The 17,207-nt window shown below is 43.8% G+C and overlaps 1 protein-coding gene across 1 annotated transcript in view; it reads left to right on the top strand.

Moving 5' to 3' along the window:
* RIMKLA (ribosomal modification protein rimK like family member A) overlaps window positions 1-17,207 on the top strand; it is a 37,125-nt gene that overhangs the window by 6,102 nt on the left and 13,816 nt on the right. The window contains exon 2 of the mRNA XM_024247886.3: window positions 12,597-12,827. Coding sequence (XP_024103654.1) covers window positions 12,597-12,827 — 231 coding nt within the window. The remainder of the gene's footprint in view (window positions 1-12,596; window positions 12,828-17,207) is intronic.

Below are 17,207 nucleotides of genomic sequence, written 5' to 3'. Positions count from 1 at the left end.
AATTAGGGGGGGTGCAGTGGCAGGCGCTTGTAATCCCAGCACTTTGGGAGGCTGAGGCAGGTGGATCACTTGAGGTCAGGAGTTCAAGATCAGCCTGGCCAACATGGTGAAACCCCGTCTCTACTAAAAAAAAATACAAAAATTACCCAGGCTTGGTGGCATGTGCCTGTAAATCCAGCTACTCGGGAGGCTGAGGCAGGAGAATCACTTGAACCTGGGAGGCGGAGGTTGCAATGAGATGAGATTGCGCCACTGCACTCTACCCTGGGTGACACAGTGAGACTCCATCTTAAATCAATCAATAAATAAATATTAGCCAGGCATGGTGGAATGCACCTGTAATCTCAGCTACTCAGGAGGCTGAGGCAGGAGAATCATTTGAACCTGGGAGGCGGAGGTTGCAGTGAGCCAAGACTGAGCCACTGCCCTCCAGCCTGGGTGATGCAGTGAGACTCCGTCTCAAAAAATAAAAAATAAATTAGCCAGTCATGGTGGAATGCACCTGTAGTCCCAGCTACTTGGGAGGCTGAGGCAGGAGGATCCTGTGATAGTGCCACTGCTCTCCAGCCTGGGCAATAGAGCGAGACCCTGTTTCAAAAAAAAAAAAAAAATGTAACTCCAGATTCCACTATGAGAAAGTGATAAATTTAGATTACTTTGTGTTGAGGAACTAACAGGAATACTGATTCTTCATTCCTATAACTCTGTTGTTAATACTTTAGTATACTTTATGTGTCTTAATCTTTGCAACAATCCTATACATTGATTTATTTCATTTAATATTTATTGAGTGCCCACTCTGTGCCAGGCATTGTGCTAGGCAGTAGAGATAAAATAGAGAGTGGGAACAGAGGCAGGCTTCACGCTCATTATTATGATTTTATTCATTTTTTTAATCCTGTCAACAGATATCTATTGATGGCCTACTGTGTATAAGGTACTGTTGCTAGGCACCAGAATAAAGTAGGCAGAAATCTGTGCCTCTCAAGTAGATTACATTCTAGATGGGCAAAATAGAATGTAAACAAGGTAAATAAAAAGTATAGTATATTGGTGAAAAGAGCTAAGCAAGAAAAAAAAGAAAAGAGAATGTTTCTGGAAGCAAGAGAGGGGGTTGCAATTTTAGATAGGGTGGCCGGGGTGGTCCTCACCCAGAAGATGATAATCCGTGTAAAGATCTGAAGGAGGTAAGGACGCAAGCCGTTTAGATATCTGGAAGTAGAGTAGTTTAGGCAACAGGCAATAGCAAGGGGGCCAGCGTGGCACAGCAGAGTGAGCCAAGGGATGAGTATTAGGAGAGGAGGTCAGAGAGGGGAGTTGGGGAAGAAGCAGATACACAGGGCCTCGTGGGTCACTGAGGTACTTTTGCTTTTACTCTGGATGAGCTGGGAATCCACTGAAGGATTTTTTTTTTTTTTTTTTGAGATGGAGTCTTGCCTGTTGTCCAGGCCGGAGTACAGTGGTGTGATCTCGGCTCACTACAACCTCTGCCTCCTGAGTTCCAGTGATTCTCCTGCCTCAGCCTCTCTAGTAGCTTGGATTACAAGCACACACCACTACACCCAGCTAATTTTTGTATTTTTGGTAAAGACGGTTTTGTCATGTTGTTCAGGCTGGTCTTGAACTGCTGGCCTCAAATGATTCACCTATCTCGGCCTCCCAAAGTGCTGGGATTATAGGCATGAGCCACTGTGCCTGGCCCACTGAAAGCTTGTTTTTTTTTTTGTTTGTTTGAAATAGAATCTTGCTCTGTCGCCCAGGTTGGAGTGCAGTGGCATGATCTCAGCTCACTGCAACTTCTGCCTCCCAGGTTCAAGCAGTTCTCTGCCTCAGCCTCCCAAGTAGCTGGGATTACAGGCACATGCCAACATACCAGCTAATTTTTGTATTTTTAGTAGAGATGGGGTTTCACCATCTTGGCCAGGCTAGTCTTGAACTCCTGACCTCGTGATCCACCCACCTTGGCCTCCCAAAGTGCTGGGATTATAGGCGTGAGCTACTGTGCCTGGCCTCCACTGAAAGCTTTTGACCAGAGAAATGATATGATCTGCCTAATGGGTCACGGAGTCATTCTGGCTACCATGTTGAGAATAGACTAGAGGCACCAAGGGCAGAAGTAGAGAGGTTGCTTAGGAGGTTATTGCTACAATTCAGGTGAGAAGAGATTGTTGGGCTAGAATGATTTCAAGGGAGAAGGTGAAAAGTGACTGGGTTTGGGCATATTTTGAAGACAAAGTGGTCAGGATTTGACTACTGGATCAGATATTGGGTGTTCAGGAAAGACTAGTCAAGGAGGACTTCAAAGTTTTTGGCCTGAGCAGCTGGAAAGATAAAATATGTTATTTGCTGATATGTAAAGGAAGACAGGTATAAGTTTGGGCAGGTGATGAATATCAGAACTCAATGTGAGCTGCACATTAAACATCCAAGGGGATATGTCAGGTAGCCATTTATGGAAAGATTGGGATTCAGGAGAAAGGCTTGGCCTGGAGATGTCAAAGTAGGAGCACCTTTACACACCTATCAAGGGAGTGACTATAGATAGAGGAGGGTTCAGAGATTGAGCTCCAGTGCTTAGTGGGCAGAGTGTGTAGGAGAAACTAGCAAAGAATCCTGAGTAAAAGAAAAATGAAACCCAGGAGAGTGGGTGTCCTGTAAGCCAAGTGGAGAAAGTCGTTCAAGAAGGAAGATGTGATCGGATCATGTCAAATGTTGCTGGTAGGCCGGGCACAAGTGACTCTTGCCTGTAATCCCAGCATTTTGGGAGGCCGAGGTGGGCGAATCACTTGAGGTCAGGAGTTCGAGACCAGCCTGGCCAACATGGTGAAATCCCATCTCTACTAAAAATAAAAAAATTTAGCCGGGCATGGTGGTGCGCGCCCATAATCCCAGCTACTCCGGAGGCTGAGGTGGGAGAATCGCTAGAACCTGGGAGGCAGAGGTTGCAGTGAGCAGAGATCATGCCACTGCACTCAAGCCTGGGTGACAGAGCGAGACTCCATCTAAAAAAAAAAAAAAAAATGTTGCTGGTAGATGAAGTCGGATGAGGAATGATAATTGATTTAGCAATGTGCGTGTAGCATTAGCAACCCCAAAAGGGCAGTTTCAGGTAAGTGGTAGAAAAGAGTGAATATAAACAGTCTAAGAGTTTTTTGTAAAGGGAAGGTGAAAAACAGGATGATAGCCCAAAGGAAGACAGGATTGAGAGAATTTTCTTTTCTTTTCTTTTCTTTTTTTTTTTTTTTGAGACAGAATATCACTCAGTCATCCAGGCTGGAATGCAGTGGTGCGATCTCGGCTCACTGCAACCTCTGCCTCCTGGGTTCAAGTGATTCTCCTGCCTCAGCCTCCCGAGTAGCTGGGACTACAGGCACATGCCACCACACTCGGCTAATTTCTGTATTTCTAGTAGAGATGGGGTTTTACCATGAACTCCTGAACTCAAGTGATTTGCCCACCTCAGCCTCCCAAAGTGCTGGGATTACAGGCGTGAGCCACCGTGCCCAGCTGAGAGGCTTTTCATAAAGAAGGGATAAATAACGGTATGTTTGTATGCTGTTGTGAATGATCTAATACAGCAGGAGAAATTGGTGATGTAGGAGAGACAGGCAAATGGCAGGAGCAGTGCTTTAAGTGCACTGCTGAGAAGGGTTGGGATCTACTGTGTATTTGGAGGGGTTGGTCTTAAGCTAGGAGGAAGGACAGTTCAGCCGTTATAAGAACAGAAAAGGTAATCTATATGTCACAGGTGCAGGTGGGTGGGTAGATGTGATAGTGGGAACTTATAGAGAAGGTCTTTTCTGATTGCTTCAGTTTTTCACATTGAGATAGGAAGAATGAGAAGATGGGACAAAGTAATAAAAGTGTAAGATAAGAAAAGAAAGTGTGAAATAGTGTTGAGGTTGAGTGAAGGGACTAGAGAAATATAATGATTGCCAGACATTAAGGGTGCCCTTGAGACAAGTCAGCAGGTTTGTGTATTTTCTCTAGGTATGTTTCATTACAAAGGAGGAACACGAATTAAAGGGTTGGATTGGTCTGGCCAGAGTTGTGGTTTACCTAAACAATGAGTGGGTGCAAGGATTTGAGGGTATATGCAGGAAGTGATCATGGTGCTTGACTACGGAGTTTGAATAGGATAAGAAGGGAAGTTGAGGATATGAATGGAGGGACAGTGAAAAGATGGTGGTACCCGTGGATGGTAGCTTCTTGTGGGGTCAATGCATAGCTGAGTCAAGGTATAGTACTAGAAGAAGCAAGCTGGAAAGATAGGAGGAGTGGTTGGAGATTAGAATAAGGATGCTTGCACAAAGTCTAGAATGTAACCAGGAGTGGTAGCTGAGGTGGGATGGTGGAGAAGATCCTTGGAGAAAAGGAGGTCAAGACATTGAGAGTCCTTGGCATTGAAAGGATTTTTCACAGGGACATGGAAATCACCAATATTTCTGACAGTGTAAGAGTAAGGAGCTAAAGCTTCAAGAACAGAGGGAGTGACCTGGGCTCTGTAGACGACTTGCACAAGAAGGGGTGATGTGTTGTGTGGCCTGATGAGATTCAGGCTGGATATTTTAGGGAGGAGAGAAGGAAGAATAGTCTTCTAATTGCAATCAGGAGTGAGGAGGATATCTAGGCCCAGTAATCTGTGGCGAGAGAGGAGAAAACAGCCACAACTTAGAGGGCTGTTGGGGAAGCGGTGTCATTGGCGAGAGACAGGGTGCAGCTGGACTCAGAAAAAGAAGGAAAGTGAAGGGAAGGCACACGGAAAAGTTTGAGGATAAGGGAATTTTCTGTCCATTGAGTTTCAGAGGGCAGAGTGGAGATGGGAAGAGGTGGAGGGTGGAATGAGAAAAGGCAGTGTCAGAGCCATATGGGGTATAGAGTCCAGGGAAATGATGTGACATCAGAGACTGAGACTTGGGTGACTGATATGAACAGAGCAGAAGGACTTGCTGAGCTTTGTCTTCGTAGCTGAAGAAAGATCATGTTGTGAGATGGCGAGGGAGTTGAGGGAGGAAGATTTGCCAGGTTCTGGGGCCCTTCCATTTTATAGAAGAGGAGACAGACCCAGAGACTTTTGTGTCTTGCCAAGCTAAGTGAGAACAGCTAAATAAATCGGGTCTCCGACTTGAAGGCCAATACTGTATCCACTTTGCCAAATTCCCTTTCATCTCATGTTGTTTCAACTTCTTGAAGGGCCTTTCCAAGGAGTTACTTTAGCCTTGAGACATTCTTGAACTCAGTGCCTAAAAGATGCAATGTCTTACTATTGATTTGTTTGAGAGGTAGAGATTATGAATTTATTAGTTTTCCACATTTCTTCAGAGCTTAGAGGCACGAGGTGCCAACATTTCCTTTCTGGAACTTTCCTTGATTTTTCTCTCTCCCCAGGCAGAGATAATCATCCTAACTGCTCCCTCCTCCTTTGCTCTCCCTGGACCCTGATGTAGGTCTGTTGGAGCACTTAGCACATTGTGTTACAGTCAGTCTCCTCTCCCTCCCCCTGCTCAACAAGACCCAGGTGCTCTACACAGAACATTAACAGCATTAATAACAACTGTGTGTTGTCTGTCTTCTTAAATTCCAGGGATATTGTTTGTTTTACTCACACCTGTCAACTCCCATGCCCAGCCCTTAAGAAGACAGTGCTTGTTCCTTCCCTGTCAGTCCCTTTGGCTTTTACCATTTGATTGCACCAGGGCCCGGCTTCTGACTACCAGCACCTGCACCTGTTAGGGGGCTTTGTCTGGTACAGGATCCCACGTTGCCCACACATGTATGGCAAGCCAGAAGGGTCAGGAAATTAACACCATGCCCGTGGAGCAGCCTTAACCAAAAACTGAGTTGATGTATAAACACTTGAAATTGGCTGGGCATAGTGGCTCATACCCTGAGAGGTAGACATTATGAGTTTATGAAATCCCAGCACTTTGGGAGGCTGAGGCAGACAGATCACCTGAGCTCAGAAGTTTGACACCAGCCTGGGCAATATGGTGAAAACCCGTCTCTACAAAAAATACAAAAATTAGCCAGGCATGGTGGCTCGTGCCTGTAGTCCCAGCTACTCAGGAAGCTGAGGCAGGAGAATCACTTAAGCCCGGGAGGCAGGGGTTGCAGTGAGCCGAGATTGCGCCATTGCACTCCAGCCTGGGTGACAGAGCAAGACCCTGTCTCAAAACAAAAACTTGAAATTGTCAACTCCCTGGCCTCTCAGGTGGAATAACTGAAGTGCATGTACTAAGCCATTTCCTAGAGTTCCTCAGCAGGATTCAGCTCTGGTTGCTGAGAGGTGGTAACTCCCTTGATAAAGTATGTTTTGTTTGCCTCATTCCCTTCTCTATGCCCCTCCCAACATTTCCTGAAATTACTATCCAAATAGACTACTTGCACTTAAATCCTTGTCTGAGTGAGCTTCTACAGAAACCAAACTAACACTAGGCTTGGCCCAAAGTAGGTGCTAAATAAATATTCCCTGAATGAATATGTGAAACAATCAATGTGTTTCATGAGTGAAAAAAATGAATATTTAAGTTGTGTGTCTTTCTCTGTGAGGAGACTATAATCTCCTGGTAGGCAGAGACCGTCTAGTTCAACTTTGTATTCCTGCTTAGTAGTGTGTCTGAGTCATGCCAACCAGTTCAATAAATGTTGAATTGAATTAAATCACCTCAAAATCACAGTTGGTGGAAAGAGAAGATGGCCACATAAATGTCTGTGGGTTTTAGTGAGGTGGAGGTGAGATTTCTTTGGGCATTGTCACAAAGAACTTTAAAAGGAAAGGAGAGGGGTGTGGCATCTACTTGTTAAGAATAAAAATAACTGTTTTACGAGAAAATGCTGTGGGTGGAGTAGGAAGAAATAAGGGGAAAGGTGGAAACTGATGGAGGTGTGCCAAATCATGTTTGGATGACACATCTTCCTCATAACACAAGATAATGTGAAGTGCTAAGTGGATTATCCACTTTTATTTATTTATTTATTTTTGAGACAAAGTCTCACTCTTGTCCCCCAGGCTGGAGTGCAGTGGCGGGATCTCGGCTCACTGCAACCTCTGCCTCCCAGGTTCAAGCAATTCTCCTGCCTCAGCCTCCTGAGTAGCTGGGATTACAGGCGCCTGCCACCACGCCCAGCTAAATTTGGTATTTTAAGTAGAGACAGGGTTTCACCATGTTAGCCAGGCTGGTCTCGATCTCCTGATCTCAGGTGATCTGCCTGCCTCGGCCTTCCAAAGTGCTGGGATTACAGGCGTGAGCCACTGCGCCTGGCCTATTCACGTTATTTATATGGTTGATTCCTTTCTGGTAACTTTCAGAGTTTCACTGCCAGCCACTGTTACATGATCCTGCCCAAATATAATGGTTCTAAAAGCTACCATAAGTGAGGTCCTTGTTTGCTGTCATGCTTTAGTATCCTGCCATTTTCTTAATTTTTCTGTTTGTTTTCTACATGAAGGTTTTTTCTGGCATACCAGACATCGTTTAGTGTTGAAGCTTTCTTTAGTGAATCCAAGGATGCACATGTGTGCACACGTATGTGAGTGACATGCATGCACAGGTTGGAGGGTGATGACTCATTGTGTATCGGCTTTATGTAAATGCAAAGACATTTATAGTCAAATCAATTCCAAGGATCTGTATTATAAGGCACCTTTACTTTAAACGAGATAATGTGTGAAAGTTCTTAGCAAATACCCTAAAACACAATAGAGGCTCAATAAAAATCTTGTCCGAATTCAAATCTGAACTACAAGACCTTTTATTATCCATGCCTCTGCTTCCCTCTATTGGTATGATGATTGAGAATGGTTAAGTTTTAGAACTCTGCTTTCCAATAAAGATTTATTTCTGAAGCTATTTCTCTTTATCAAAAAGTGCATTTCTTCGCTATTGCACATACAAATGCGTAAGTCTAGTTATGAAGTTTTTTTTTTTTTGAGACGGAGTTTCGCTCTTGTTGCCCAGGCTGGAGTGCAATGACGCGATCTCAGCTCACTGCAGCCTCTGCCTCCTGGGTTCAAGTGATTCTCCTGCCTCAGCCTCCCAAGTAGCTGGGATTACAGGCGTGCACACCACCACGTCCAGCTAATTTTTGTATTTTTAGTAGAGACGGGGTTTCACCATGTTGGCCAGACTGGTCTTAAACTCCTGACCTCAGGGGATCCACCCGCCTTGGCCTCCTAAAGTGCTGGGATTACAGGCAAGAGCCACTGTGCCCAGCCTAGTTATGTAGAATTTAACCCAGTATATGGGTTAGAAAAAACAAACTCTGTTTTTTGGGAAAAGTTATCCTGGTTTTCTATCTTGTTTTTAATACATTAAAATATTTTCAAATATAAATAGAGAATTCAAAAGGAAATCAGAACACAATTACCCACAAAAGTAGATTATTCTTTTTTAGAACACAGAGAAAATATTGTTTTGGTTTCAAAAAGTTGGTTTTAACTGGGTTGGCAGTTGGTCACTGTCCTAACTTGTTTGAGGTTTGGTCTTTTTTCCACTAATATTTTATTGACCTATTTGGGGACAGAGTGGTTGTTTTAGTTTTTTTTTAAGTGGTTTGAGGCTAAACATAATAAATCTCAAGCCAAACCCATGAGTCTGGGAAACCCCAAAATATTCCAGAAACAACCCAGCTGCCTCTCCCTCTCCCCAAGTTAGGGTGATACCCAAGAGCACTAGGGTACTCAATCACATGAAATCTCTTCTTGGAGGAAATGAGCCTCTGATTGTTGAGGGTTTTCCTTCTGTTGACTGGCAACCAAGCAGAGTCCTGTCCTTCCTGATATCCTGCATCAGCTCTTCGTTCCCTTGACTTGAGGTCCGTAGATTGCAGTGGAAATGTTAACGATCCTGGGAGAGGTGATACATTAAGCTCCATCCTGTATTAAGTTTATTAGGTCCTTTCCTGAGAGGAGATGTTAATGGTGAGAGGGAGCGGAGATTATTTAAGTGGTTAAAGGTCTCAAAATTTACAGACAGGTTTGCCAAGGGCCAGCCTTAACCCAAATTGTCCTTGGCCATGGCTGTGTATAACTGTTGCTCCCACTGAAGCCACTATGAGCAGCTGCTTCTTGTCTACTACTACTAGAAATATGATGGCAGTGGCAATGGGAAAGAGCAAGGGGGGCATGTGAAGTTGCCCATGGCAAGAATGTCAGAGCTAGCACCGGGCACGGTGGCTCACGCCTGTAATCCCAGCACTTTGGGAGGCTGAGGCGGGCGGATCACCTGAGGTCAAGAGACCATCCTGGCCAACATGATGAAACCGTGTCTCTACTAAAAATGCAAAAAAATTAGCTGGGCATGGTGGCAGGTGCCTGTAATCCTAGCTACTTGGGAGGCTGAGGCGGGAGAATCACTTGAACCTGAGAGGTAGAGGTTGCAGTGAGCCGAGAACACGCCATTGCACTCTAGCCTGGGTGACAAGAGTGAAACTCCGTCTCAAAAAAAAAAAAAAAAAAAAAAAAAAAAGGAATGTCAGAGCTGTGTCAAGGGGCAAAGATTGTGATTAGTTTTGCAACTGCATCCCTAAACCTGTCATGTCCCTCTCTGCACAGGGCTGGATAGCCAGCATGCACAAGACCTGTCTAACTGCTTAGTAGAGCCTTTTGGGCTACACTTTAACCCATTCCATTCTTCATTTATTAAAGGCTTCAGTTGGAATGAGCCAGGCCCAAAGATTTACCTTTGGAGAAGAGAGATGAAGTCCTGGTAAGACTTCCTAGGTCTATGTGAATCTGCTCGTTGAGGCTGAGTTGTCTCTGTCCACTTGTGGTATTTCCAGAAATGATTGAATTATTTTCTTCCCATTTAGAAGTTTAACTGTTTGTCTGTGGTCTCATGTTGGGATTTGAAAGCCAGACGTTTTTGCTGCTTCTCGTTTCTCTAGGTCATGTTTCTGTTGTAAAGCTGTTTTTCTTGTGAGGTGGTAAAAATCTCCATAAATTGTCCTACTTTGCTTAGTAGAATGTCTGTGTAGTAATAATGCCAGTGCCTTACATATGTATAGCATTTTATAGTTTTAAAAGCATTTTCACATATATTATCTCACTGTGTAATGTTGTCCTGGGTGTTCTGTATTTACTATCTTAAGCAACTTGAATATTTTTCTTTTTTCTCCAACCATTTTTGAGGCTACTACACATGGTTTACTTTTACCTTTCACATTATTTCCCCCAAGGGCTGTAAGTGTCAAAGGAATTTTTCAAAGAACAGTAAAAGCATCTATAAGTGATACTGTTTTCTGATGGCAAAGTGAAGATAACTTGGATGCTCTTTATAAATCATCCCTGAGAATTAGGTTCCAGTTCCTTGGATTCACACAATCAACGGAAGTACAAAAAATAGTTTATTGTAATGATTGTTCCTACCCCTCCCCTTTTTAAGCAGTGAAATATCTCCTAGAATGGGAGAAAGTGTGCAATTCAGAGCCATGTAGTAGTTTTGTGGGTGTTTTGTTTTTCATCTTTGTGCCTAGAGCTTTTATATTGATATTATTCATCACCTGGTGGAGAAATTGTAACTTCATTAGTACCCTTTTCCCCCTAGAATTATGTGGTTATACAGTATAATATCACTTACAAAATAGAAGGTGCTTTGGGTTAAAGCCTATAAAATGTCTCTGTAGATTGTGTTTTAAAGGTTTTTTTTGCCCGGGCACAGTGGCTTATGCCTGTAATCGCAGCACTTTGGGAGGCCAAGGCAGGAGGATCACTTGAGACCAGGAGTTTGAGACCAGCCTAGGCAACATGGCAAGACTACATCTCCCCACATTTTTTTTTTTAAATTGGCCAGGCATGGTGGTGCACACTTGTAGTCCCAACTACTTGGAAGGCTGAGGTGGGAGGATCGCTTGAGCCTAGGAGTTAGAGGTTGTGGTGATCTGTGATCACACCACTGTACTCCATCCTGAGCAATAGCAAGATCCTGTGTCTAAAAAATAAAATAAAATAATACAATATATTCTTTAGAGCATTTTAGAGATTCCTTCAAGGTTAATTAGAGCAGACCAAGTATAATTCCTTGTACTAGCTTCTCATTGCCCTACTCATGCCATATCCTGTCTGCATCATTCCATCACCAGATTCTGGGTGCACCATGGAGACCTAGGTAATGACATAGAGTAATACCAGCCATAGGACGTCAGGACTAGGAGGGACCAAGCAAGTTGCTGTGAACCCCTCTTACTCTTGCATGCTCTCTTATACCATCCTTGAGTAATGAGCCATGGCTGTTACATCCTAAGGGAATGGAAAAGTATCCATTTTGTTGAGCCCAAATCCATCTCCCTATAGCATCTATTCAATTCAACAAACACTGAGTGCCTACCATGCAGCAGGCACTATTCTAGGTGCTGAGGATACTTCAGTGAACAGACAGACAAAATAATGCTCTTATGGATATCTCTGTCTCCTGGAGTTGTAGAAGACAAGCCAAATAATTCTTCTGCACCGAAGCCCTTCAGAAACTTGAAGACTGTGCTCCTGTTCCTCTGAGTCTTCACTTCAAGCTAATATTCCTGCTTAACCCAGTGGAATACAGCATCACGTCGTCTTGCAAAGTGGATTGGTTGTCTTTGGATGCATTCTAGTTTTCTTTGATATTGAATTGAACTAATTTTTAGTAGACTGACTTTTCAGAAAGTTTTTTGTTGTAAAGGTAATAAGTACTTGGAGAAATTTTGGAAAATACAAGTATAAAATATAAAGAAGAAATTACTTGTAATTCCATTACCCACTGTTAAAATGTTGGTATATTTCCTTCTAGCTGTTCCCAACTTGTATCTGTTTATATAGTTGAGATCATAATGCATTATTTATAATTTTATATCCTGTTTTTTTCACTTAACATTGACATTTGTGCATTATGTTGATAAAATCATTTAAATGGTTGCATAGCTTGGCGCAGTGGCTCACGCCTGTAATGCCAACACTTAGGAAGGCCGAGGTGAGTGAACTGCTTGAGCTCAGGAGTGTGAGATCAGCCTGGGCAACATGGCGAAACCCCATCTCTACAAAAAACACAAAAATTAGCTGGGCATGGTGGTGCACGCCTGTAGTTCCAGCTACTGGGGAATCGGAAGTGGGAGGATTACTTGAGCCTGGGAGGCAGAGGTCGCAGTGAGCCAAGATGACGCCACTGCACTCTAACCTGGGTGACAGAGTAAGACCCTGTCTTTAAAAAAAAAAGGGCTATATAATGTTCCAATCAGATATAAAAGAGTGGTAGGGATTCCTGAAATGGGCTAAACTATTTCCTTTTCATTAAGCCTTCCGCCTCCTAAGCCACTACACTTTGAGTCATACTTGTCCTATGGGAAGGAAGGTGACTGTATATCTACTGTGGATTCTTTTAACCTAGATTATTCTTGATATGCTTTCTTTCTGGTCATTCCTTTGTGTTTCCTCATGATCATGCTCTGCCTGTTTGTTTGGCGTATAGGGTTGCCTGTAGAGTTTCCTTGTACACCAGGATGTCCAGGGGGCCAATTTTGAGGCTCTGTTCCTACTAGGTTCAATCTTGAAGAGTCTGTTGGAACCATTTCTTCTGGTGGACTAAATGATAGCAGGCAGAGCACTCACTGTTGTCCTTGAATTGCAGGCCTCCAGCTAAACCAGAAGGCCCTCACCACCTTCCCGGATGTGGTGCTTGTACGGGTACCCACACCCTCAGTGCAGTCAGACAGTGACATCACTGTCCTGCGACACCTGGAGAAGCTGGGCTGCCGGTTGGTCAATCGCCCACAGAGCATCTTAAATTGCATCAACAAATTCTGGACGTTCCAAGAACTGGCTGGACATGGGGTCCCCATGCCAGACACCTTCTCCTATGGTGAGTCAGCTTGAAATATCTTCCCAAATCATGTGCATCTCTGTATTCTTTCCCTAGAAACCTTCTAGTATCTTTGTTGCTTTTGAATGTGAGTCTGTTGATTGAACATCTTGGCCTATCTGAAATCTTTATCCTGGCCTGTCTATCTGAAAATGCCTTGGCGTCTTCCCTTCTGTAAGTCATTCATTAAATACATATCTGTTACACATATGCTAGGCAGCATGCTAGGCACTGGGCTACAGCATTAAGCAAGAGGCTCCTGCCCTCAAGGCATTCCTGGTTCATCAGAGGCAGAGGACAAGTAAACAGGCAATTTCAGAGCAATGTAAAACGTGCCATAATAAGAATAAGTGCAGAGCGGTGCAGGAGTATATAGGAGAACTCCCCAGTGCAGTTTAGACGTTGAGGAAGTCTTCCTAAAAGAGCTAACATAGAGCTAAGCTGAAGTTATCTAGCTAAGCAAAGGGAGATGGTGGAAGGGGGTTAATGTAACGAGAGAGCAGAATATAGAAAGACCTAGAGGGGAGAGACACCCTGACCTGTTGGTGGTATTCTGAGTAGTTTGTAGAATGTTAAGAGAGCTATAGCTGAAATATAAGGCTGAGAAGAAAAGAGGGCACTATATACAGCAGGTGAAGGAGATGAGGGTTAATCCTGAGACTAACAGGAAGTTATGGGAGGGCTTTAATCAGGGAGGTGGGCTGATAAGAGTTATAGTTCAGATGATCACTTTGGCTATACTGTGGAGAAGGAATTGGACAGGGGCAAAGTGGAGACAGGACAAGTAATGGTGGGTTTTTAAAATAATCCAAGTGAGCAACGATCGTCTAAACTAACAGTGGGAATGAAGATGTGTGAACAGATTCAGGAATTGTGAAGGTTGTAAAAATAATAGGACATGATGATTGGTTTATATGAAGAGTTTGGAGAGAAATCAAGAGTGACTGGTTTCTGATTTGAGCAACCAGATGTGAAAGCAAACATTCGCTAAGACTAGAAATGTGGGAGGAAAGAAGCTGATTTGTGGGTAGGGGGTGAAGGATTATAGGGGAGAGATGATTTCAGTTTGGGACATGATCTGTTTGAGGTATCTGTAGTACATGCAAGTAAAAATATTTAGTAGGCAGCAGATAAATGAATCTGGAGCTTCTGAATGAAGTGCAGACTAGGGAAGTGGAGCTGGAAACCTTCATTATGTGAGGTGAAGTCCCAGGAATGGATGAGAGTACTCAGGGGAGAGTATGTAGGAAGAGAAGAGGGCTGATCTGTTCACCTAAAATGGTTAAAATGGTATATTTTATGTATATTTTAACACCAACATTTTTTTAAAAGAGGGAATCCTTTCGGGCAGTGGTCCCCAAGCTTTTTGGCACCAGGGACCAGTTTCATGGAAGATGATTTTTCCACAGATCGGGGGTGGGGTGGGGGAGGATGGTTTCAGGACGAAACTGTTCCACCTCAGATCATCAGGCATTAGTTAGATTCTCATAAGGGGTGTGCAACCTAGATCCCCCCGCATGTGCAGTTCATAATAGGGTTCGAGCTCCTATGAGAATCTAATGCTGCCGCTGATCTGACAGGAAGTGGAGCTCAGGCGGTAATGCTTGCTCACCTGCTGCTCACCTCCTGATATGCTGCCCGGTTCCTAACAGGCCACAGTCTGGTATTAGGGTTGGGGACTCCTGCTTTAGGGAATGGGTACAGGAAGAGGAATCTATAAAAGAAACTAATCACTTGAGCCCAGGAGTTCAAAGCTGCTTTGAACTATGATCATGCCATTGCCAGCCTGGATGACAGAATGAGACTCCACGTCTAAAAAAGGAAGGAGGGAGGGAGGGCGGGCAACTTGAGAGGTGAGAAAAGAAAGAATAGAGATCAGAGAAGCCCAATGGAGAGAGCATTCCAAGATGGATGGTATAATCAAAAGCATTGTGTGATTCCAAAAGGACAAGTAACATAATGTGACTTGTCAACATTGATGTGTGTGCTGGGTTCAGCAAAGGGGAGTTTAATGAATACAGCTTCAGTTTACTGCTGGAGAGAGGGATGAGGAAATAAATGGGAAGTTAGGAAATGGAAACAGTGGCTTTCTATAACTCTTTCAGTGGCTCAATGGTAGGGATACAAAGTTATAGTTAAGGGATGATGCAGGGTCAAAGAACAGGGACTCTCATTTTCTTAAGATGGAAGATAATTGAGCATGTTTAAAATGCCCATGAAACTAGGAATTGGGAGGTTGAAGATATGGTAGAGAGGGTGCAAAATCCCTGGGGAGTTGAGAAAGGGAGTCTAAAGCACAGTGGGCCAGGGATGGATTAGGAGGACCTCTCTTACTGCGTCGTAAAGAAAGGAAGAAAGGATGGCTAGAGAGAACGTAAGCTTATCAGCGGGATGGTGGGAAGCTGGGAGTTCCCTTCTTACAAAACATCCTCTTCATGAAGATGCCTTCACGGCCTCATTTTCTTTTTTAAAAATCATTAGCACTCTTGTGAACTAGACAGGTCTTGTTAGTATTCTAGAGGTTTTTGCTTTGCCTGTGGTAGGCAGAATAATGCCACTCCCCCACCCTGAGATACCCATGTCCTAATCCCTAGCACCTGTGATTATGTTAGGTTATGTGGCAAAAGGGAATTAAGGCAGCAGATGGAGTTGGTTGCTAGGCAGATGACCTTAAGATACAGAAATTATTCTAAATTATCCAGGAGGGCCCAATGTTGTATGTGTCCTTAAAAGTGGAAGAGGAAACCAGAAGAGTCAGAGGGAGATGTGACCGAGGAGGAAGATCAGAGTGATGCCATGTGAGGACTCTACCTGCTGTTGCTGGCTTTGGACATGGAAGAGGGCCATGAGCCGAGGAATGTGGGTAGCCTCTAGAACCTGAAAAATGCAAGGAAATAGATTTTTCTCAACAGCCACCAGAAAGGAATCCACCTGGCTAACTTTTTTTTTTTTTTTCGAGACAGGGTTCTGCCCTGTTGCCCAGGGTGTACTGCAGTGGCATGATTCTGGCTCACTGCAGCCTCGACCTCCTGGGCTCAACTGATCCTCTCACCTTAGCCTCCCAAGTAGCTGGGACCACAGACGTGTACCACCACACCCAGCTAATTTTTGTATTTTTTGTAGAGATGGGGTTTCACTATGTTGCCCAGGCTGATCTCAAACTCCTGAGCTCAGGCAGACCACCCACCTCGGCCCCCACGAAGTGCTGGGATTCCAGGCATGAGCCACCACACCTGGTCTTGGCTAACATTTTTTTTTTTTTAGCCCAGTGAGACCTGTGTTGGACTTCTAACTACAGAACTATATGACACTAGATTTGTGTTGTTTGAACCACCAAGTTTTAATTTGTTACAGCAACAAGAGAAAACTAGTGTCCCACTGTACCTACAAAACACATCTATCTAGCACATTTTTGAGAACTAGGAAGTAAACGAAAAGAACCTCTAAGCAGCCCAAATATGTGTCACAAACTCCAACAAGCATTGAACCTCCCTCTTTTACTTAATGAATGGGAAAGCCCTCCAGACTTATCTGGAACCTAGTTTCCCCTGTGCTAGAAAAATCTTCTCACAAGTTGCATTGTCCTCTCTAAGCCCACAGCAAAGAGAAGCAGGAAAAGAGGCTTATTTCTGCCCTATACTGACAGCAGTGAGAAATATTAGTTGACATCTGACAGCAAGGAATGTGACAAACCACTAAAAAACCAGGTTCCCAAACTAGAAAGTGCACTAGTTTGGTGCCATTGAATAGAGGGCAGATGTAGTCCCCTGGGGCATTACGGTGCAGTCATTAATGTTCATGACATGGACTCTAAGTTATCAAGAAAAGATTATGTTTGATATAGTATATATAGGAACTCAGGTTCATAAAACAATTTAGAAAAATTTTCATGCACATCATTGTTCATATTTTTTTAAATTAAGGCTTATAGGAGTATGGTGGAACCAGTTCAGGCTTTAGAGTCATACCTTAATTTTGGGTGAGACAAATCCCCAGGCTTGATTTCTTTGAGTGTTGGTTTTCTATTGCTCCATAACAAACTTCTAAAAACTGAGCAGCTTCAAATGATACCCATTGATTACCTCGTAGTTTCTGTAGGTCAGAAGTCTCACAGCATAGCTGGGTTCTCTGGTTAGGTCTCCTTAGGCTGAAATCACGGTGTCAGCTGGGATTGTGGTCTTACCTGAAGTTTGGGGTCTTCTTCCAAGCTGCCTGATTGTTGACGTTCAGTTTCTTGTAGTTGTGGGACTGAGTCCCTCACTTCTTTGCTAGCCATCAACTGGGGACATTCTCCGCTAGAGGCTGTCCTCCGCTCCCTGCCACATGGCCTTCTCCACAACATGGCAGTTTACTCCTTCAAGGCCAGCAGAAGAGTCTCTC

This window comes from Pongo abelii, chromosome 1 (assembly GCF_028885655.2).
Source record: "Pongo abelii isolate AG06213 chromosome 1, NHGRI_mPonAbe1-v2.0_pri, whole genome shotgun sequence".
NCBI classification, from domain to species: Eukaryota; Metazoa; Chordata; class Mammalia; order Primates; family Hominidae; genus Pongo; species Pongo abelii.
The sequence above is the reverse complement of the archived record's forward strand: the minus strand, read 5'-3'. Positions and strand labels throughout refer to the sequence as shown.